Source organism: Ailuropoda melanoleuca, chromosome 9, assembly GCF_002007445.2.
Source record: "Ailuropoda melanoleuca isolate Jingjing chromosome 9, ASM200744v2, whole genome shotgun sequence".
NCBI classification, from domain to species: Eukaryota; Metazoa; Chordata; class Mammalia; order Carnivora; family Ursidae; genus Ailuropoda; species Ailuropoda melanoleuca.
Window position 1 is genome coordinate 27,883,085 of NC_048226.1, and position 24,592 is coordinate 27,907,676.

General features: G+C 35.8%; 1 protein-coding gene across 4 annotated transcripts in view; it reads right to left on the reverse strand.

Annotated features, from left to right (window-relative positions):
* Window positions 1-24,592, reverse strand: part of SCAPER (S-phase cyclin A associated protein in the ER) — a 490,627-nt gene that overhangs the window by 312,386 nt on the left and 153,649 nt on the right. For all 4 annotated transcript variants that reach the window (XM_034668001.1, XM_034667999.1, XM_034668000.1 and 1 more), the window contains exons 15-18: window positions 22,777-22,919; window positions 7,302-7,383; window positions 5,681-5,833; window positions 5,027-5,134 (exon numbers count right to left, since the gene is read on the reverse strand). In XM_034668001.1, the coding sequence (XP_034523892.1) occupies window positions 5,027-5,134; window positions 5,681-5,833; window positions 7,302-7,383; window positions 22,777-22,919 (486 nt within the window). The remainder of the gene's footprint in view (window positions 1-5,026; window positions 5,135-5,680; window positions 5,834-7,301; window positions 7,384-22,776; window positions 22,920-24,592) is intronic.

Consider the following 24,592-nt stretch of genomic DNA (forward strand, 5'->3'; position numbering starts at 1 on the left):
AATTTAAGATTTTTTTCAAAGTGGCATACACATAAGTGGCATGACTCTAGTTCTAAGAAGCAAACTTAAATAATGAATGGGGATAATTATATGAATGATTCAAGTAAAAAAAAATCCTTAGTATTCACTCTTAAAATACCCATACAATTTGAGTAAAGGACAAAAATTTATTTGAGGTAAACTAAATAGATAATTAATGACATGTTTTATTAATGATATCTAAAGCCATTCTGTATAACCTTTCAGTTCAATTCAGCTCAATGAGCTTTTATTAAATACCTTACTATGTGTCAAGTGTTATGCCGAACAATGGATATAGAGGAATTAAACATTAGGAGACTTCCAATTCCAGCCACAGTGAACTGGCTTATACTGGGCTATTTTCCAACTGAAAATGTTGCACAAAATATATAACACATCAATTTGAAGGGATTAAAGAACAGCCAACAGAGCCAGGAATTGAGAGACCATGATCCCTAACAGAAAGGAAGCACATCAGATAAGCTCCACTTTCACTGTGGATTTTTCCTTAAGGGCTTATGCCTATTTGTGGCATGGGAGAACAGTGCAAGCTGAAAGTAGCAGCCTTACTGAGCTGAAAAGACAGAACTTGGTTTTGAGCTGCTGAAGTGATTGGAACTTGAGGGGGAAAATCCTCAAAAGGAGAAAATCATAGAGAAGTAAGCCCAAATAACTGTGTGCAATTTCCCTTCAAGCATTGGTCATGTCCAGAAACTCAGGAAAAAACAGTGGCTTCGGTGATCCCACCTAAGATTTACTGATTTATTAAGAAGCAACCTTGATCCCCCAATCAGGCAAAGTCCCCATCAAAAAGGAGAATTACAGACCGATTTCCCTAATGAATATGGATGCCAAAATTCTCAACAAGATCTTGCTAATAGAATCCAACAGTACATTAAGAGGATTATCCAATCATGACCAAGTGGGATTAATCCCTGGGATGCAAGGGTGGCTCAACATTCGCAAATCTGTCAGTCTGACAGACTTTATGAACAAGAAAAAAGCCAAAAATCATATGACCCTCTCAATAGATGCAGAAAAAGCATTTGACAAAATACAGCATCCTTTCCTGATTAAAACCCTTCAGAGTGTACGGATAGAGGGTACATTCCTCAATCTCATAAAAGCCATCTATGAAAAGCCTACAGCAAATATCATTCTCAATGGGGAAAAGCTGGAAGCCTTTCCCTTAAGATCAGGAACACGACAAGGATGCCCACTCTCGCCACTATTATTCAACATAGTACTAGAAGTCCTTGCAACAGCAATCAGACAACAAAAAGGGATACAAGGTATCCAAATCGTCTAGGACTTCGTCAAAGAAGATGTCAAACTATCTCTCTTCGCAGATGATATGATACTCTATATGGAAAACCCAAAAGAATCCACTCCCAAACTATTAGAAGTTATAGAGCAATTCAGTAATGTGGCGGGATACAAAATCAATGCTCAGAAATCAGTTGCATTTCTATACACGAATAATGAGACTGAAGAAAGAGAAATTAGGGAATCCATCCCATTTACAATAGCACCAAAAACCATACGTTACCTTGGAATTAACTTAACCAGAGACGTAAAGGACCTATATTCTAGAAACTATAGATCACTTTTGAAAGATATTGAGGAAGACATAAAAAGATGGAAAAATATTCCATGCTCATGGATTGGAAGAATTAACATAGTTAAAATGTCCATGCTACCCAGAGCAATCTACACTTTCAATGCTATCCCGATCAAAATACCGAGGACATTTTTCAAAGAACTGGAACAAATAGTCCTTAAATTTGTATGGAACCAGAAAAGGCCCCGAATCTCCAAGGAACTGTTGAAAAGGAAAAACAAAGCTGGGGGCATCACAATGCCGGATTTCGAGCTGTACTACAAAGCTGTGATCACAAAGACAGCATGGTACTGGCACAAAAACAGACACATACACCAGTGGAAGAGAATAGAGAACCCAGAAATGGACCCTCGGCTCTTTGGGCAACTAATCTTTGATAAAGCAGGAAAAAACATCCGGTGGAAAAAAGACAGTCTCTTCAATAAATGGTGCTGGGAAAATTGGACAGCTACATGCAAAAGAATGAAACTTGACCACTCTCTCACACCATACACAAAAATAAACTCCAAATGGATGAAAGACCTCAATGTGAGACAGGAATCCATCAAAATTCTAGAGGAGAACATAGGCAACAACTTCTATGACATCGGCCAGAGCAACCTTTTTCACGACACATCTCCAAAGGCAAGAGAAATAAAAGATAAAATGAACTTATGGGACTTTATCAGGATAAAGAGCTTCTGCACAGCCAAGGAAACAGTCAAAAAAACTAAGAGGCAGCCCACGGAATGGGAGAATATATTTGCAAAGGACACTACAGATAAAGGACTGGTATCCAAGATCTACAAAGAACTTCTCAAACTCAATACACGAGAAACAAATAAACAAATCATAAAATGGGCAGAAGATATGAACAGACACTTTTCCAATGAAGACATACAAATGCCTAACAGACACAGGAAAAAATGTTCAAAATCATTAGCCATCAGGGAGATTCAAATAAAAACCACACTAAGATACCACCTTACGCCAGTTAGAATGGCACAAATGGACAAGGCAGGAAACAACAAATGGCAAAACAACAAATGTTGGAGAGGATGTGGAGAAAGGGGATCCCTCCTACATTGTTGGTGGGAATGCAAGTTGGTACAGCCACTCTGGAAAACAGTGTGGAGATACCTTAAAAAGTTAAAAATTGAGCTACCCCATGATCCAGCCATTGCACTACTGGGTATTTACCCCAAAGATACAGACTAGTGAAGAGAAGGGCCATATGCACCCCAATGTTCATAGCAGCTCTGTCCACAACAGGTAAACCGTGGAAGGAACCGAGATGCCCTTCAACAGATGACTGGATTAAGAGGTTGTGGTCCATATATACAATGGAATATTACTCAGCTATCAGAAAGAACAAGTTCTCAACATTTGGCTCAACATGGACGGCACTGGAGGAGATAATGCTAAGGGAAATAAGTCAAGCAGAGAAAGACAATTATCATATGGTTTCACTCATCTATGGAACATAAGAACTAGGAAGATCGGGAGGAGAAGAAAGGGATAAAGAAAGGGGATAATCAGAAGGGGGAATAAAGCATGAGAGACTATGGACTCTGAGAAGCAAACTGAGGGCTTCAGAGGGGAGGGGGGTGGGGATGGGATAGGCTGGTGATGGGTAGTGAGGAGGGCACGTATTGCATGGTGAACTGGGTGTTATACGCAACTAATGAATCATCGAACTTTACATCAAAAAAAAATCGTTATTTGCCTCTAAAAAAAAATCACTAATAAAGTGAAGTAGATATAAATCTTAAAAAAAAAAGCAACCACAAAATTACCCATGCTTCCAGACAGCATTCAATCCAGACCAAAGCCCCAAGTCCTCGAACTCTCCCCTCCCCAACCAAATCACCTAGCACAAACCCAAATACTATAATAAGTCCTTTTTAACACCTTATTGAGAAGCTCCATAACTCCCCAAAGCATACATTTTCCATTCTTTTCGTACGTTAATGAAACCCAATTTTATTCAACTACAGATGTGTTTGATGGTCTTTGCCTAGAAAGCACTGACAAAACGCTAAGAAAAAGAATGAACTATAGCTTCATATAAACATTAAACATCAATCTCACAGAGTTAGGGATGGGTGAAAGAAACCAGATACGAAAAGTTCATACTAACTGATACCATTTAAGTAAAGTTCCAGAACAGAAAAAATGAACTGATGTTACTAAAGTCAGAGACTAGTAACCTTCTGGGGACATGTCTGGGACAGAGCATGAGACAGCCTTCCGGGGTACAAGAAATAATCTATAACTTCACGTGAGTGAAACATATGTAAAAATTAATCAAGCTATATACTCTTAATATGTCACACTGGAGAAAAAAAGGAGTTAAGCACACACATGCATGTACACACAGGTAGTGTACTCTTAATATGTCACACTGGAGAAAAAAAGGAGTTAAGCACACACATGCATGTACACACAGGTAGTGCCCTCATAGAACCACAAGAACCTTTCCTGGGCATCTTACGAGATGCTGAACAAATATGAATTCTCATCTTTGGGTAGCTTTAGCAATTTGCTATTACAAATAGAACCAACAAATTCATAGATTAGCAATGTCATCATCCATGTCTAGATAACACTTGAATGTAAATCTTTTTATAAAAATATTCATACAAATCTAAATTCCATTATAAAGAATTATAGGTACATAAATAATGCATTTCTGAAAACTTCTAAATACTGTACTCATACAAAAATAGGAATTTATATGACATTTATATTGTTAACTATTTTATATGAAATGTAGAGCATCACTAAACAATTCTTTCCTTTACTATTTTTTTTATTTAAATTCAATTAGCCAAAATATAGTTACTTTCAGATGCAGTGTTCAACAATTCATCAATCACGTGTAACACCCAGTGCTCCTCATATCATGTGCCCTCCTTAATGCGTCTCACCCAAGGTACCCCATCCCCCTACCCACCTTCTCTTAAACAACCCTGTTTGTTTCCCGTAGTTAAGAGTCTCTCATGATTTGTCTCCCTCTTTGACTTCTTCCCATCCAGTTTTCCCTCCCTTCCTTTATGATCCTCTGCTCTGTTTCTTATATTCCACATTTCAGTGAAACTGTCTGATAATTGTCTTTCTCACATCGGCTTATTTAATTTAGCATAATACCCTCCAGTTCTCTGACATTAAAATATCAAAATACGATTAACATTTTTTGCACTAAAATTATATAAATAACAGTATCACGTTATTATTCCTATGTTTGTTAAAATGTGCACTAAATTGGCACATTTACATACCATATTTTAGTAGTTATTAAATGTTATAGCTTTAAATAATCACATATGAACATGCAATTCTTTATAATAAAAGACAGCACACTAGATATTCAATAAATATATAATGAATAAAAGTAAAGCTTACCACTTCTTCATCTGAAAGTTCACGCCCTTGGATGCTGCTGTTCTCTCTCACAGCTTGCTGGTGTTTTTTTCCTTTAATGTGGCTAAAAAGATACACCTCTGAAGAGATCTAAAAGAATAAAATCAAAGCAACTGTAATCAACATATAATTATATCTAATTATAAATATTATATATTCAAGCCAGTATACGATATGCAAGTTGAGATCACTCTAGCCTTTACATACCAGGCTTAAAAATATTTTCTTTAAAACACAATTCTGAGAATCCTCTAAAAGATACATGGTCAAAAAAACCATGCCTTCGTAGACAATCTTAACAGGATAGCATTTCTTCTAAGTATCAAGGTTCAAGTTTCAGCACTAAAAATGCTCTTTTATTTTTTGATCCAAGTACCCAAAAATATCGCTTGGGCTAATAATTAGGCAGGTATACAGCCATTTCAGCAGGAACTGCCTACATCAGCACTTTGCACTGCTACTCCTAAATGCCAACACTATTTTTCCAGTACTTCCTTTGTATAAAAATCATGACAGAAATCCATGGTACTCATTATATGCCTTAGTACGAATTTTAAAAGACTGGGAGAATATATTTCCATAGTTTAATAAACTTTAGTAATAAATTATATCATCGCAATATTAATGACAACCTACCAGGACATTACAGAGGGAACATTGCTTCTTTCTCTCATAAGGGGTCAGTTTGGGGGCATAATCAGTATTTGCATGCCTCCCACTACTTAACTCAGCAGCTTTTTCTTTTCTTTGTTCAATCTGTTCCATGTGCCTTCGAATGCTTTCATCATGCTGTGAATGAAGTCAAAGTGTGAGAATAAAAAAAATTATTCAAATTATACTGAGAACTTAAAAAAATAGTATTTCCAATAAATTTTCTAAAATAAAAGAAGAATGTCTTAATTCAGTGCTAACTTGAACACTAAGAACAAGAATCTACATAAAGCCCTTTAATATCTCCCGCATGCGCAGTAATGTCTCCTAAAGTGTGCTTCATAGAACTACACCATGGGATATTATTATTTTGTGGAAAAGGTTCTATCATCAAATAAATTTGAAATCAAATAAAGCTCAACAGGTTTTTAACATAGAACTATTCTGTGCTCTATGACTCAACTAAACCTCGCTTATGCTAAGCAACACATTACACACTTATTTGACTACAACACACTTTTGAGAGCACTTCAGGGAACACACAATGGGAAATGACCCATATGTAAAGACCAAGCTTATCCTCATAGCAGACGAACCCCATCATGACAGAGACCTCTACCCACACTAACTTCACCACACCATTTCTGGTTGTTCTACACTTCCAGTGACTTCCCCCACAAAAAAAAAAAAAAAAAAAAGAAAAACAACCAAGCTGAAAAAACATAATTCCAGACTTCTGACTTCACACTCGTACTTTTTCATATGACTGGAAATATCATCCAACCAACCTACCTATTCTATCCATCAAACTCATCTCTCTTTCAACTCAGGAGTTATTCTCTCAAATGTTTCCTCTGACTTCTGAAACCGCTCATGTTAGACCAAGTGTCCTCATCTGTACTTCCATAGCATGCTGAGTGCACCTCTATCCATATGGAAATTATCAGCATCTGAATCTCACACTAGATTAACAATACCTTCAAACTTACTCATCTCTGTACCACAAAGCTCAATAAAGTTTTGCTGCATTAAATTTAAATGAATGAAAAAAGTTCTAGGACTACACAAATAATAAAATATAGTCCTCTATCTTATGGAATTTACTATTTCCGTGAGGAGACAATGTGTAAGTAATTGTTACACAGTGTAAAATATACTGCTAGAAACTGTATTACTAATGCTAAAGATTTTCCAGAAAATAGCAGTTTATCATAATTTCCCAAGTTACAACTGCACAATTCATAAGTACTGAAAAGCAAGTAAAACTAATTACACTAATCATCTTCTACTTTATTTGTACGTAATTAAAAGTATGATTATCAGAAGCCAAATAGTAATACCTTCAGGTCACTAACAAAATGGTTAGTAAAAAACAAGAAATGTTAAAATTCCTTTAATTATTCTCCACATTGTTTTATCTTACTAAAATAAATTTAGTTTTTAGATAGCTGAGTTAGAAGTGATCATAACTAAATCATGTAAGTCTCATTATCCAAATATTAAGAATACAAATTAAAATTTTTACACAATTCCATAAATAAAAAATTTAATCTCATGCTCCACTGAAAGCTCTAGAATTTCAAATTAAAATATATAATAGCCTTACTTTGAGCTGAATTTTCTTCTGCAGCTCTTCCATTGCTTCTTGCTGAGCAGCTGTGAGTGCAGCCAATCGTTCTTCCCTATCTCTGTAAGAAGATAGTAAAAATTATAAACTCAACTGCTTGGAGTAACAAATCTCATGAGGATAAAAAATACAATTGGGATACATAGGCTTATATATTCTAAAGGGTTACTATTTTTTTAAATTATTCTTTTCTGTGTGCCTAAGCCCCAAATATAGTGCTCAAAAAATGTTTAAGAAGCAACACAAATTCTTAGTTATAAAAACAGGTTTCTGGCCCCACACCAGGTATGGGTTTAAATACTACTATGGACTCTGAGAAACAAACTGAGGGCTTCAGAGGGGAAGGTGGTGGGGGAATGGGATAAGCTGGGGATGGGTAGTAAGGAGGGCACGTATTGCATGGTGCACTGGGTGTTATACGCAACTAATGAATCATGGAACTTTACATCAAAAACCAAGGATGTACTGTACAGTGACTAACATAATAAAAAAATATTATTTAAAAAATAAATAAATAAATACTACCTCTGGAGCTCTCATTTAAATATGGCATGTTAAAAACATATTTATTTCTGTTGCCTTCCAAAAAACCACTAAAACCACAAGAAATGAATAGAAAAGGCATAGACTCACAAAGACAAAAGTAATAGCAAAGGAAACAATCACAAATTATGAGACATACAAAGAAGTATGACCAGGCTTTGAAAAAAACAGTCAATTGAAACGATCTCTGAATGAGGCCATATGCTGTATTTAGTAGACAAAGACTACAAAACAGCTGTTACAAATACGTTCAAAGAATTAAAAGAAAGTATGCCAAACTACGGAAAAATATTATGGCAATAATTCAACAAATAGGGAACTCAAAAGAGAAATGGAAAGTTTTTCCAATAAAAGGAACCAAGAATCCTTAGACAAATGGCAGAGAAAACACAAGTTTGGAGTATGGAGGATCTTGCAGTGCCAGAAGAGCAAGAAAGTGCTCAAAAAAAAAAAAAAACAAAACGATGACGTATGCTGAAGGGACACAGGGGCCAAATGAAAGAGCTCCCAATGTCCAAAGTTGGAACGCTTTGAGCAACAAAATAAATATTGGTTTATATACAATATAAAATATTGCATATAAAATATTTATATAAAATAAATTTTATATAAATATATAAAATACATTTTATATAAAATAAATATCAGTAAGTCCACACTGACATTTAAAAAAGCATTTAATAAGTAGAAGAGAACAGACAAATGTCTGTCACAGAAGAATTGCAAATAATTTATGTAGGAATTCTCCCAAGGAGGTAGAAAATAATTCCCCATTTTTTCAGCATTGGCTTTGCTTAGTGGCTTGCTTCCAAGGAGGACAGCATAGAAAAAATTTTAGAGTTAACTATACAATGGAGAAATCTGACAAACACTATCTTAGCCAGGGGATCAAGGTTAACAAAATCAGTGGTAATTCAAACTGACAGCATGAACAAATGGTAATTCATAGTTACTTCTGTGTTCTTCCTCCCAAAAAGCTATAACATCAATCTAACCAGAAGATGCCAGACAAGTCCTACTTAAGGGACATTCTATAATATACCTGACCACTATTCAAAACTGTCAAGGTCATCAAAACCATGGAAAGTTTGAGAAAATGTGACAAATCAGAGATGTCTGAATAGAAATGACAATTAAATATCTGAACAAATAACGGCCAAACACTTCTGAAACTTGATTATATACAGAACTGAATAATCATGAAGAGAACTAACCTAGACAAATCATAGTCAAACTGATTACAGACCAACAGAAAATCCAGAGAGCAGGAAGGAAAAAACAATTCGCCTTATACAGAGGAAAACCAATATAATTAATGGCTAACTTTTATATCAGAAAAAAACAGGTCAAATATTCAAAATAATGAAAACAAAAAAGAATAAAACTAGAAACTTTGTATCTAACAAAACTGTCACTTAAAATGAAGAAAAATGTCAAATATACTACAATAACAAAAATTTTAAAAACCAAAAACAAAATGAAGGCAAAATATTCCCAGATAAGCAAATAGCAAGGTAATTCAACCACAGCAAAACTCTCTTACAAGAAATACTGAAGAAGTCCACGTGGCTAAAAAGCCATTATGACAAAAAGTAACTTGAATCCACAAAAAAGCTGAAGTACACCAGAAATGGTAAATATGCTAGTAAGTATAAAGGAACATATAAATATATTTTCTCTCTTATTCTAATTTCTTTGAAAAATGTGGCACTACATAGAGATAATTATAACATTGCATTGTTGAGTTTAGTACATATATAGATGTACTTTATGTGACAATAATAACATGAGGAAAAGGCTACAGAACTATAATGGAACAAAGTTGCTCTATTTTACTAAAATTAAGTTAGTTTTAATCAAGAGTAGATTGTCATAAGTCAAGATAAATATTGTAATAAAGAGAGGAACCACTAAACAAAACTAAAATAAGAGTTTTAAAAATCATGAGAAAGGAGTGCCTGGTGGCTCAGCTGGTTAAACATCTGACTCTTGATTTTGGCTAAGGTCATGATCTCAGGCTCGTGGGATCAAGCCCTGTGTCAGGCTCCCTGCTCAGGGGGGAGTCTGCATCTCTCCCTCTCTCTCTGCCCCTCCCCCTGCTTGTGCACACACACTCTCTCTCTCTCTCAATAAATAAATATTTTTAAAAATGAAGAGAAAAATTAAAATGATGCATCAAAAAGTATTAACAAAAAAGGCAGTAGTAAGATAGAACAAAAAACCCTTCAGATGTATAGAAAACAAGTATCAAAGTAGAAGACATAAATGCAATCATATCAATAATTACATTAAATGAGAATGGACTAAACACTTTAATCAAAAGGCAGAAATTAGACTAGATGGAAAAGGAAACCTCAACTGTATTTAGTCTATGAGAGACACAGTTTAAATAAAAAGACAAAAGGATGAAAGTAGAAGGGCAGAAAAAGACATATCATGTAAACAATGATGATGATGATATTTAAAACAAAAAAAAAGTTGATTTTAAGGCATGAAATATTTTTTAAAATGTCAAAGAGGAATATTTCATAATGATGAAAGACTCAATACCCCAGGAAGATATTATATGCCCATAACATCGAGGCACCAAAATATGTAAAGCAAAAATTGTCAAAACTAAGAAGATAGACAATTCAAAAATATTTGGAAATTTCAATAACCATCTATCAAAAATTAATAAAACAAAACAGAAAATCAGTAAGCATACAGAAGTCTAGACAAAACAATCAACTAACTTAACTGACATTTAAAAAACACTCCAACAACAACAGAATACAAATACTTTACAAGAACATGTAGGACCTTTCTCTAGGATAGTCTACACCCAAAGCCATAAAATAAGTCTCAATGAATTTAAAGGGACTAAATTTACACGAAGTATATTCTTAGACGACAAAAATTACAAAATTACAAAATTGGGGATATCCCCAAGTATTTAGAAACTAAATAACATGATTCTAAATAACTCATGGATCAAAAAATCATAAAAAAATATTAGAAATATCCTTAATTGGGAAACGAGAAGAAAGATGGCAGAAAGTAGGGGACCTGCGTTTCATCTGGTCCCTTGAATTCAGCCAGATGTCTATCAAATCATTCTGAACACTTGTGAATTTAACCTGAGATCTAAGGATTGCTGCAATTCTACAAATAGAAAAGTGACCACTTTTTTGCAAGTTAGGAGGTGTGGACACATGAATCTGAGGGGATATATCAGAAGATAAACCATGGGGGAAGGAAGCCTCTGTAAGCTGGCTACTGGAAAGTGATATAGCTGTGGAGTGCAAAATCGGAACCTTTAGAAGTCTGCTCCCGTGAGGGATGTCCCTGCCTGAAAGGTGCTCAGGTGGTTAAGTGGGGCAGAATTATAGATGGGACAGTGTGGTCTCGGGGTTCTCAGGGTCACAGAAAGAACGGGGGTGCCTGAGTGTGGCAGAGTTCCCAAGCATTGCATCAAAGGAAGCTGGCTACAATTTGCAAGCCTGGAGAGGTCTCTCAGCTAGGTGTTGCCATAAACCATGAACCATGGCACAATGAGGTGACCGTTCTCCAAGCAGGGGCCCAGCAAGGAACAACTGCTGCGAGACCCAGCTCCTTCCCCCTGGAGTAGCGGCACAGGTGCACAGGACAGGGCAAACACTCCCTGAGCAGGGGCCCAGCCAGTGGCCAGGCATAATGAGACACCCCCGACCCCCAGGATTGGTGTGGCTGTGCATTGCAGGAGTCTGTGGAGTTTGATGCACACAAAAGGGACTGACTGCCCTTCCCTGAGGATGCACTAAAGAGTGGGGGCTGCAACTGTTCAGCTCCATAGCTGGAGATTGGGGCACTGCCATTTTTTTACTTCTATCCTCTAAAGCGGTGCGAAAAGCCTTCAGGGAACAAAAGCCACATAGAGCAACCGAAGCAGCTTACACTAAGCCCAGCCCTCTGGTAAAGGGTGGTGCAACTCTGCCCAGGCAAAGACACTTGAGAATCAGTGCAACAGGCCCCTCTTCCAGAAGGCCAGCAGGATCCTCAGTGAATACCAAGTTTATAGATCACTCATAACTGAAAAACTCCTGTGTTAGGGGTAAGCAGTATAAAATCAGAGGTTTTTTTCTCATGACTCTTTATTCTTCCAGTTTAAAATTTTCTTTTCTTTTTTTTCCTTTTCAACTACTTTCTTATTTTACCAACTCTTTTAAGTCTTTAATTTTCATTTTTATATTTACATTTTATAGATATGTTCTTCATTTTTGGCTCCCTTTCACTGTATTCAATTTTTTTATATATATATATTATATATATATATATATATATAAAATATATATATAATGTTTTGCATTCTTTACAATTTTGGAATTTAGTGTCTTACAACAAACCAAAATACACCCAAGACCAAGTGAATCACCCTGTTTTGTCCACCTGGAATATTATATACTCTCTTCCCCCCTCTTTTTTTCTTTTTCTTTTCTTTTATGGCTTGTGACCTCTTTGATTTGTGTAATGTGTATTTTGCTTGCGTCATGGTTGATATTTTTGATTTTATTCTCTCATTCATTGATTCTTCTCTGGGCAAAATGACTAGAAGGAGGAATACACAACAAAAGAAAGAACCAGAGGTAATATTCTCTGCCACAGATCTAACTGATACGGATGTAAGTAAAACGTCAGAGCTGGAATTCAGGATAATGATTATAAAGTTACTAGCTGGGCTTGAAAAAGGGATGAAAGACACTAGGGAACCTCTTAGTGAAGAAATAAAATATAATCAGGCCAAAATTAAAAATGTTTTAACTGATCTGCAGTCTAAAAGGGATGCTCTAACAGCTAGAGTGAATGAGGTAGAAGAGAGAGAGTCAGTGACATAGAAGACAAGATGATGGAAAGGAAGGAAGCTGAGGAAAAGAGAGAAAAACAACTACTGGATCATGAGGGGAGACTTTGAGAAATTAGCAATACCATAAAACAAAACAATATTAGAATTATTGGTGTTCAAGAGGAAGAAGAGAGAGGTACAGAAGGTATATTTAAGCAAATCATAGCTGAGAACTTCTTTAATCTGAAGAAGGAAACAGGCATTGAAGTCCAAGAGGCACAGAGAACTCCCCTCAAAATCAACCAAAATAGGTCAATGCCATGACATATCATAGTGAAACCTGAAAAATACAAAAACAGAGACAGAGTTCTGAAAGCAGCTCAGGAAAGATCGTTAATATACAAAGGTAGGCACTTAGGCCAGGAGCAGACCTGTCCATAGAGACCTGGCAGGAGAGAAGGCCATGGCATGATATATTCAACATAGTAAATGGGAAAAATATGCAGCCAAGAAAACTTTATCCAGAAAGGCTGTCATTCAGATTACAAGGACAGATAAAGGGTTTCCAAGATAAGCAAAAACTAAAGGAGTTCATGAACACCAAACTAGCTCTGCAAGAATTATTAAAGGGGACCCTACAAGTGGGCAAGAGAGACCAAAAGTAACAAAGACTAGAAAGGAACAGAGATAATCTACAGAACAGCAACTTTACAAATAATACAATGGCACTAAATTCATAACTTTCAATAATTACTCTGAATATAAATGGACTAAATGTTCCAATCAAAAGACACAGGGTATCAGAATGGATAAAAAACCAAGACTCAATGATATGCTGCTTACAAGATTCATTTGACACCCAAAGACACCTCCAGATTGAAAGTGAGGGTGTGGAGAAAGATTTATCATGCTAATGGACATCAAAATAAAGCTAGAGAAGCCATCCTTATATGCCATCCTTATATCAGACAAACTAGATTTTAAACCAAAGACCGCAATAAGAGATGATAAAGGGCACTACATCTTAATAAAGGGGTCTATCCAGGCAGAAGATCTAACAATTATAAATATTTATGCCCCTAATTTGGGAGCAGCCAAATATATAAATCAATTAATAACAAACTTAAAGAAACTCACTGATTGTAATAATACAATAATAGTAGGGTACATTAACACAACACTCACAGCAATGGACACATTATCTAAGCACAAGATCAACAAAGAAACAAAGGCTTTAAATGACTCACTGGACCAGATGAACATAACAGATACATTCAGAACATTTCCTCCTAAAGCAGCAGAATACACATTCTTTTTGAATGCACATGAAAATTCTCCAGAATAGATCACATACTGGGTCACAAATCAGGCCTCAACCATGAATATTTTCAGACTACAACGCCTAAAACCTGGAAGTCAAACACAAGAAAAAATCTGGAAGGACCACAAATACATGGAGGTTAAAGAACATCCTACTAACGAATAAACGGGTCAACCAGGATATTAAAGAAGAAATTTTTAAAAATACACGGAAGCCAATGAAAATGAACAACAGTCCAAAAACCATTGGGATTCAGCAAAAGTGATCCTAAGAGAGAAGTATATAGCAGTATAGGCCTTCCTCAGAAAGTTAGGAAAGTGTCAAATACACAACCTAACATTACACCTAAAGGAGCTGGAAAAAGAACAGCATATAAAGCCTAAATCTACCAGGAGAAGAGAAATAATAAAGATTAGAGTAGAAATCAATGAAATAGAAATCAATAAAACAGAGCAACAAAACTAGATCTGGCTCTATGAAACAATGAACAAGATTGATAAACCCCCTACCCAGACTTATTAAAAAGAAGACAAAGGACATAAATAAAATGATGAATGAAAGAGGAGAAGTCACAACCAACACAACAGAAATATAAACAATCATAAGAGAATATTATGAGCAATTGTATGCTAACAAATTAGGCAATCTAGACTAGGAAATGGGTAAATTCCCAAAACATATAAACTACCAACACTGAAACAGGAAGAAATAGAAAATCTGAATAGATCCATAACCAGCAAAGAAATTGAATCATTAATCAAAATCTCACATCAAATAAGAATCCAGGGCCAGATTGGGGCGCCTGGGTGGCTCAGTTGGTTAAGCGTCTGCCTTCGGCTCAGGTCATGACCCCAGGGTCCTGGGATCGAGCCCCACCATAGGGCTCCCTGTTCAGCAGAGAGTCTGCCTCTCCCTCTCCTCTGCCTGCTGCTCCCCCTGATTGTGCTCTCTCTCTCCCCATCAAATAAATAAAATCTTAAAAAAAAAAAATCCAGGGCCAGATGGATTCCCAGGGGAGTTCTACCAAACATTTGAGAAGAATTAATATTCTCAACATTCGCAAATCAATCAGTGTCATAGATTATATCCAGAAGGGAAAATTCAAAAATCATATGATTCTCTCAATAGATGCAAAAAAAGCATTTAACAAAATACAGCATCTTTCCTGATTAAAACCCTTCAGAGTGTAGGGATAAAGGGTACATATCTCAATCTCATAAAAACCATCTATGAAAAGCCTACAGCAAATATCATTCTCAATGGGGAAAAGCTAGAAGCCTGTCCATTAAGATCAGGAACACGACAAGGATGCCCACTCTCGCCACTATTATTCAACATAGTACTAGAAGTCCTTGCAACAGCAATCAGACAACAAAAAGGGATACAAGGTATCCAAATCGGCAAAGAAGAAGTCAAACTGTCTCTCTTCGGAGATGACATGATACTCTATATGGAAAACCCAAAGGAATCCACTCCCAAACTATTAGAAGTTATTAGAGCAATTCAGTAATGTGGCGGGATACAAAATCAATGCTCAGAAATCAGTTGCATTTCTATACACGAAAATGAGACTGAAGAAAGAGAAATTAGGGAATCCATCCCACTTACAATAGCACCAAAAACCACACGTTACCTTGGAATTAACCAGAGACATAAAGGATCTATATTCTAGAAACTATAAATCACTCTTGAAAGACATTGAGGAAGACACAAAAAGATGGAAAAATATTCCATGCTCATGGATCAGAAGAATTAACATAGCTAATTTGTCCATGCTACCCAGAGCAATATACACTGTCAATGCTATCCTGATCAAAATACCGAAGACATTTTTCAAAGAACTGGAACAAACAGTCCTTAAATTTGTATGGAACCAGAAAAGGCCCCAAATCGCCAAGGAACTGTTGAAAAGGAAAAACAAAGCTGGGGGCATCACAATACCGGATTTCAAGCTTTACTACAAAGCTGTGATCACAAAGACAGCATGGTACTGGCACAAAAACAGACACATAGACCAATGGAACAGGAACCCAGAAATGGACCCTCAGCTCTTTGGGAAACTAACTTCGACAAAGCAGGAAAAAACATCCAGTGGAAAAAAGACAGTCTCTGGGAAAATTGGACAGCTACATGCGAAAGAATGAAACTTGACCACTCTCTCACACCATACACAAAGATAAACTCCAAATGAATGAAAGACCTCGATNATGAAAGACCTCGATGTGAGACAGGAACCCATCAAAATCCTAGAGGAGAACATAGGCGGCAACCTCTACGACATCGGCCAAAGCCACCTTTTTCATGACACATCTCCAAAGCCATGAGAAACAAAAGATAAAATGAACTTGTCAGATGTCATCAAGATAAAAAGCTTCTGCACGGCCAAGANCATCGGCCAAAGCCACCTTTTTCATGACACATCTCCAAAGCCATGAGAAACAAAAGATAAAATGAACTTGTCGGATGTCATCAAGATAAAAAGCTTCTGCACGGCCAAGAAAACAGTCAAAAAAACTAAGAGGCAGCCCACGGAATGGAAGAATATATTTGCAAATGACACTACAGATAAAAGACTGGTATCCAAGATCTACAAAGAACTTCTCAAACTCAATACACGAGAAAGAAATAAACAAATCATAAATGGGCAGAAGATATGAACAGACACTTTTCCAGTGAAGACATACAAATGGCTAACAGACACAGGAAAAAATGTTCAAAATCATTAGCCATCAGGGAAATTCAAATCAAAACCACACTAAGATACCACCTTAAGCTAGTTAGAATGGTAAAAATTGACAAGGCAAGAAGCAACAATTGCTGGAGAGGATGTGGAGAAAGGGGATCCCTGCTACACTGTTGGTGGGAATGCAAGTTGGTACAGCCACTCTGGAAAACAGTGTGGAGGTCCCTTAAAAAGTTAAAAATTGAGCTATCCTATGACCCAGCCATTGCACTACTGGGTATTTACCTCAAAGATACAGACGTAGTGAAGAGAAGGGCCATATGCACCCCAATGTTCATAGCAGCATTGTCCACAATAGCCGAAGCGTGGAAGGAACCGAGATGCCCTTCAACAGATGACTGGATTAAGAAGTTGTGGTCCATATATACAATGGAATATTACTCAGCTATCAGAAAGAACAAGTTCTCAACATTTGGCTCAACATGGACGGCACTGGAGGAGATAATGCTAAGTGAAATAAGTCAAGCAGAGAAAGACAATTATCATATGGTTTCACTCATCTATGGAACATAAGAACTAGGAAGATCGGTAGGGGAAGAAAGGGATAAAGAAAGGGGGGGTAATCAGAAGGGGGATTGAAGCATGAGAGACTATGGACTCTGAGAAACAAACTGAGGGCTTCAGAAGGGAAGGGGGTGGGGGAATGGGATAGGCTGGTGATGGGTACTAAGGAGGGCACGTATTGCATGGTGCACTGGGTGTTATACGCAAGTAATGAATCATCAAACTTTACATCAAAAACCAGGGATGTACTGTATGGCAACTAACATAATATAATAAAAAAAATTAAAAAAAAAACTACCTTCAATTTAAAAAAAAATCTTTAAAAACATTTATAAAATTTATTTATATTATAAACTGTATACATATGTACTATAAATTATAATTATAAACCTTATTTATAACCTTTTCATAAACAGCCTTTGTACATATTTTATTATAGTAAAGTATACATAATATAAAATATAGTATTGTGATCATTTAAAAATTTACAGTTCATATAAAGACAGTTTTCAAGATTTAAACAAGTAGAAAAAACATTTAGTAGTACGTTCATAAACTAAAATAACTGGAAGACTCAATTTCAAAAATATCAATCTCTGCACATTAATTTATACTTTCAATACAATGCCAAATGTTAGAGCAGAAATAAATAATATAGAAACTAAAAAAACAATAGGACAGATCAATGAACTAGAACCTCGTTCTTAGAAAACATAACAAAATAGGGGCACAAGGGTGGCTCAGTTGGTTAAGTGACCAACTCTTGGTTTCAGCTCAGGATGTGATCTCAGGGTCATGAGCATGAGCGCTAAGTCAGGCTCCATGCTTAGTGCAGAGTCTGCTTGGGACTTCTTTCCCTCTCTCTCTGCCCCTCCCCCCTGTTCTCTTGCTCTCAAATAAATCTTTTTTAAAAAAAGAAAGAAAAAATTAATAAATTTGATGAACCCTTTCTTTCTGACTTACCAAAAAGAAAAGGACCCAAGTAAATAAAATTACAAATGAAAGGAGAAATAACACCACAGAAATACAAACAAATTTGTACAAATAAAAATTTGTAGGAGAATATTATAGAAAATTATATGCCAACAAACTGGACAACCTGGAAAAAACTGATAAATTCCTAAAAACATGAACCAGCAAAACTGAAACAGGAAGAAAACAGAAAACTTGAACATACCAATAACCAGCAAAGAAACTGAATTAGTAATAAAAAATCTCCCAAACAACAAAACTCTGGGGCCTGACTGCTTCACAGGGGAATTCTATCAAACATTTAAAGAGTTAATACCTATTCTCAAACTATTCCAAAAACATAAATGGAAGGAAAACTTCGAAATTCATTCTATGAGGCCAGCATTACCCTGACACCAAAACCAGACAAAGTCTCCACTAAAAAGGAGAACTACAGGCAAACATCCCTGATGAACATGGATGCAAAAATTCTCAATAAAATACAAGCAAATTGAATCAAACGGTACATTAAAAGAATCATTCACCATGATCAAGTGGGATTTATACCTGGGCTGCAAGGGTGGTCCAATATTTGCAAATCAATCAATGTGATACACCACATTAAAGAAAGGGTAAGAACCGTATGATCCTTTCAACACATGCAGAAAAAGCACTTGACAAAGTACAACACCCATTACTGATAAAAATCCTCCATAAATAGGTTTAAACACAGTAACAACCATATATGAAAAACCCAGAGCTAATATCATCCTCAACAGGGAAAAACTGAGAGCTTCTCCTCTATGGTCAGGAACAAGCCAGGGATATCCACTCTCACCACTGTTGTCCAACATAGTACTGGAAGGCCTAGCCTTAGCAATCAGGCAACAAAAAGAAATTAAAGGCATCGAGATCAGCAAGGAAGAATTTAAAACTTTCACTATCTGTAGATGACATGGTACTTTATATGGAAAACCCAAAAGATTCCACCAAAAAGTTGCTACAACTAATACACAAATTCAGTAAAGTTGCAGGATACTAAATCAACATACAGAAATCTGCTGCATTTTTATATACCAATAATGAAGGAGGAGAAAGAGGAATCAAGGAATTAATTCCATTTACAACTGTACCAAAAACCATAAGATCCCTAGGAATAACCCTAACCAAAGATGGACTCTGAAAACCATTAAAGCTCTGATGAAAGAAATTGAAGATGACACAAAGAAATGGAAAAACATTCCATGCTCATGGACTGAAAAAAAAATATTGTAAAAATGTCTATATTACCCAAAGCAATTACATATTTAATGCAATGCCTATCAAAATACTACCAGCATTTTTCACAGAGCTAGGAAAAACAATCCTAAAATTTGTATGGAACACAAAAAGACCCCAAATAGCCAAAGCAATCTTGAAAAAGAAAAGCAAAGCTGGAGGCAACACAATTCCAGACTTCAAGTGCTATTACAAAGTTGTAGTGATCAAGACAGTATTGTACTGGCACAAAAACAGACACATACATCCATGGAACAGAACAGAAATCCCAGAAACGAACCCAAAAATGTATAGTCAATTAATCTTCAACAAAGCAGGAAAGAATATCCGATTGAAAAAAAAACCCCAATCCCTTCAACTAATGGTACTGGGAAAACTGGACAGCAACATGCAAAAGAATAAAACTGGACCACTCTCTTACACCACACGTGGACACAAATTCAAAATGGATTAAAGATCTAAATGTGAGACCTGAAACCATCAAAATCCTAGAGGACAACACAGGCAGTAACCTCTTTGACATGAGCCGCAACAACTTCTTACTAGATACGTCTCCTGAGGCAAGCGAAACAAAAGCAAAAATAAACTATTGGGACTTCAAAATAAAAACCTTCTGCACAGTGAAGGAAACAATCAACAAAACTAAAAAGCAACCAGCAGAATGGGAGAAGGTATTTGCAAAGGACATATGTGATAAAGGGTTAGTATCCAGTATCTATAAAGAACTTAAAATTCAACACCCAAAAACCAAACAATCCAGTTAAAAATGGGCAGAAGACATGAATAGACATTTATCCAAAGGAGACATCCAGGTGGCCAACGGACATAAGAAAAGATGCTCAACATGCTCAACATCACTCATCATCAGGGACAATAGAAATCAAAACTACAATGAGTTATTACCTCAAACCTGTCAGAATGGCTAAAATTAACACAGAAAACAACAGGCGCTGGCGAGGACTGTTGGTGGGAATGCAAACTGGTGCAGCCACTACGGAAGACATTATGGAGGTTCCTTCAAAAGTTAAAAACAGAACTACCCTACAATCTAGCATGCACTAACAGATATTTACCAAAAGGAAACAAAAATACTAATTTGAAGGGATAAATGCACCCTGATGTTTATAGCATCATTATCAATAATAGCCAAATTATGGAAAGAGCCCAGATGCCCGTCGACAGATGAATGGATAAAGATGATGCGGTATATATATGCAATGGCATATTATTCAGCCATAACAAAGAATGAAATATTGCCATTTGCAACAGAGTGGATGGAGCTAGAGAGCATTATGCTAAGTGAAATGCATCAGAGAAAGACAAATACCATATGATGTCACTCGTACGTGGAATTTAAGAAACAAAACAAACAAACATGGGGGAAAAAAGAGAGAGAAGAAAATCAAGAAATCAGACTCATAAGTATAGAGAACAAACTGATGGTTATAGGAGAGGAGCTGGGCAGGGAGATGGGTTAAGTAGGTGGTGGGGATTAAACAGTGCAGTTGTGATGAGCATCTGGTGTTGTTTGTAAGTGCTGAAATCAGTAAATTCTATACCTGAAACTAAAAAAAGGCAAAAACAAACAAAAATCATAAAATTTTTACAATTTCCTTTTTTTAATATAGAATTGAGCAAGCTGATTCTAACAGTGGAAATGCAAAAGGTCCAAGACAGTCCTAATAATTAAAAAATGAAGTAAGGGATAGTAACAGACACCAATAATTATTATAAAACTTTGAGAATTAAGGTGGGAGATAGAAAAAGTAAACACTGGACCAGAATATAGAGCCTACAAACAGAACCATGCATGGAAGCTTCATTTATATTAGAAAGTTTTATAGATTAGTAGGAAAAAAATTGATGCCTCAATAAAGTATGTTAGAACAGGGTATCCACATAGAGAAAAAAATGAAATTGGATTCCTACCTCAACTCATACAATTAAATAAATTCTAGGTAGATAAAGGCTTTACTATTGAAAAAAAAACCACTACAACATTTTGTTGTTTTTTTCCTTCATCTCCAACCTTCCTTTATTTAGCCAGCATATAGTACATCATAAGTTTTTGATGTAGTGTTCAACAATTCATCAATGATTCATTAGTTGCAAATAACACCCAGGGCTCATCACAACCTGTGCTCTCCTTAATATTTTGAAGAACATCTTATGACTCTAGAGAGGAAGGGATTTCATAAACAAGATCAAAAAGCACAAATCACAAAGTTTGTTCAGTTTTACTACACTGCAATCAAGAATTACATTAATCAGGTGGGGGAGTGGTTTAGTAGGTGATGGGGACTAAGGAGTGCACTTGTGGTGGTGAGCACCAAGCGTGTAGGGAAGTGCTGAATCACTAGACTGTACACCTGAAACTAATATTACATTATATATTAATTAGTTTAAATAAAAACTAAAAACAAAGAATTATATTAATTAAAAGCCATCATAAAAAGAATAAAAAGGCAAGCCATAACTTACAAAAATATTTGCAACAAATGTATCTGTTGAAGAACTGGTATCTAGTAAAGATAATTCCCAAATATCATGAAGAAAATATTCCAACAGAAAAATGCACCACAAAAACTTAAATAGGCACTTTACTTAAAAAAACAAAAACAAAAACAAACTTGAGTAGTTGGTAAGTATGAGCAAAGTTGCTCAGCCTTATTATTAATCTTGGTCAACTAGAAAAGCATATTAAAACCACAAAGAGCTATCTTTTCACATCCACAAATTTGCCACAGTTAAGAAGTCAGAAAATATCACATCAGCAAGGTGTACAGCAACCAAAAGTGACTTAGACTTCTTAGCCAATTAAATGTTTCTTCTGGATCTCTGAATCTTAAACAAGTGATTTCAAAATGTAGGGATGGCTGAAGGTCATTTATCATAATCAGAGTGGCAATATGCTGACCAGACTGTTTTCATCAAAAGACCACCTCTGTGCTCCTGTGACCTAGCCTTTGACGCCTGACCATTTCCAAGCCTGTTCCTCTAACTTCCTATCATTTATACTCCCAATATTTTCCAAAACCTCTCTTTGCTTAAGCTAGTCAGTATCAAATTCTGTTCCCTGCAATCAAAAAATCTTGAAATTCCAAGTTTACCATTCAGTAGCAAGATTCAAAAGGTTTCTATTTTAAGTACAATGACATAATTCCTAGAAATTGAAATTCAGTACATTTCTGTAATTGATTATTTCTTTAAAAATCTTCATGACAGAAAATGGTTTTATTTTTAGATGTGATTTGAATATCCACTCACTACAGCATGTTCATCAGGATCAAAATCATGATAGCAAATGAGGTACCTAGCTCTTTCTCGGGCAGCATCCTCACGGGCTTTTTCCTTTTCTTGCCTCTGTTGTTCAATTCGGGCTTCTTGTTCTTTCCTTCTCATCAACAATTCTTCTACACGGGCCTGCCGTTCTGCCTCCAGAGCTCTCTTGCGTTCCTACAGCCAGAAAAGTTTTAAAATGCTAGAATTATGTGTAAAGTGAAAATGATTAAAGGTGGCACCATTTTGACATAAATTTATGTATTCAAGCCAAGTAGATCCCTGGCTTGCTACTAGGTATGCTTCTCAGAATTAAAAAAAAACAACAACAACAACAACTAAGTATCAGTGATATGTGGTTTTCATACATCATTTACCAGCGTTACACATAATTATAAGAATAAATGCTCTTTGAAGCAAAACTATGTTATTCACGTTCTTTGAGGACCTAACATGTATTTTATTGTTAATCACTTCTAAAGCCTTGTGTTTACAAATGGTTTCAGAAATGCCAGAACATGATGAAGAAAGTGTAGTTAACAAATTTCTGAACTAAGCATTCATGAAGGAGTTAAGTGGGAAAAAAACAAAACAAAACAAAACTTGTGGCAAGGAAACAGAGCTATCATAATACAGCAAAGTGGGCAACAGAGTGGGCACTGGGTCAGATTCCCTGATTTTGTTTCACGACCCTATTATTTACTGGCTCAGGGACTCTGGTCTAGGTATATTATAACTATGCCTTCATTTTCTGGAAGACAAATAACAATAGTACTCATGTCTTCAGCTATTGTGAAGAGCAGATGAGATAATACACTAAAAATACTTAACAGACGGCCTGGCATATAGAAAATTCTCAGTATTTATTTATCATCATCAAGGCAGAAGATAATCAAAATACCATGAAATACTATGTCCTATGTATATTTTTGCCTACCAGGAGTACATTACTAACTCTTACCATATTACTAGCTGTACTGATACATTTTCATAGTTTTATTTTTTCTGTTTGGCATTTTATATACACTTTTTATGTGAGGATACTATTTGTTACATAATTAAGAAAATTTTTCAATCATGTGTTTAGAGATTTTGTTTCCATCATGCCTCCTAATACTTTTGTTCTGCTTCATTAAAATCACATGTTGACATCTTTATCTTATCTCCAATGTCTTTCAGTATCTTTTCAACATATCAACCTCCATATTTCCAAATACAGAATAATGGGTAAATTTCAAGACTATCTTGAAATTATTATTCTTTCTTCATGGAAAGTGTATGTATTATTACATCTTCATTTTCATTTAATGATATTATTTTTCATTTCTATTACTTATTTTTTTAAATTTTTATTTTAATCACCCAGTGCTCCAAACAAGTGCAGTCCTTGATCCCCACCACCTATATTTCACCCATCCCCCCCACCCACCTCCCCTCTAGTATCCATCAGTTTGTTATCTATTCTTAAGTCTGCTTCTTGGTTTTCCTCTCTCTTTTCTTTTCCTTTGCGCCTTTGTTTCTTAAATCCCACATGAGTGAAATCATATGGTGTCTTTCTCTGACTTATTTCACTTAGCATTATACTGTCTAGCTCCATCCATGTCATTGCAAACAGCAAGATTTCATTCTTTGTTATGGCTGAATAATATTCCATTGTATGTATATATACCCTAACTTTATCTACTCATCAGTTGATGGACACTTGGGCTGCTTCCGTATCTCGGCTATTGTAACAAATGCTGTTATATAGTGTATGGTGACTAACATAATAAAAAATCAAAAAAAAAAAAGAATGCTGTTAGGGATGCATGTTTAAATTAGTGTTTTTGTATTCTTTATACCCAATAGTT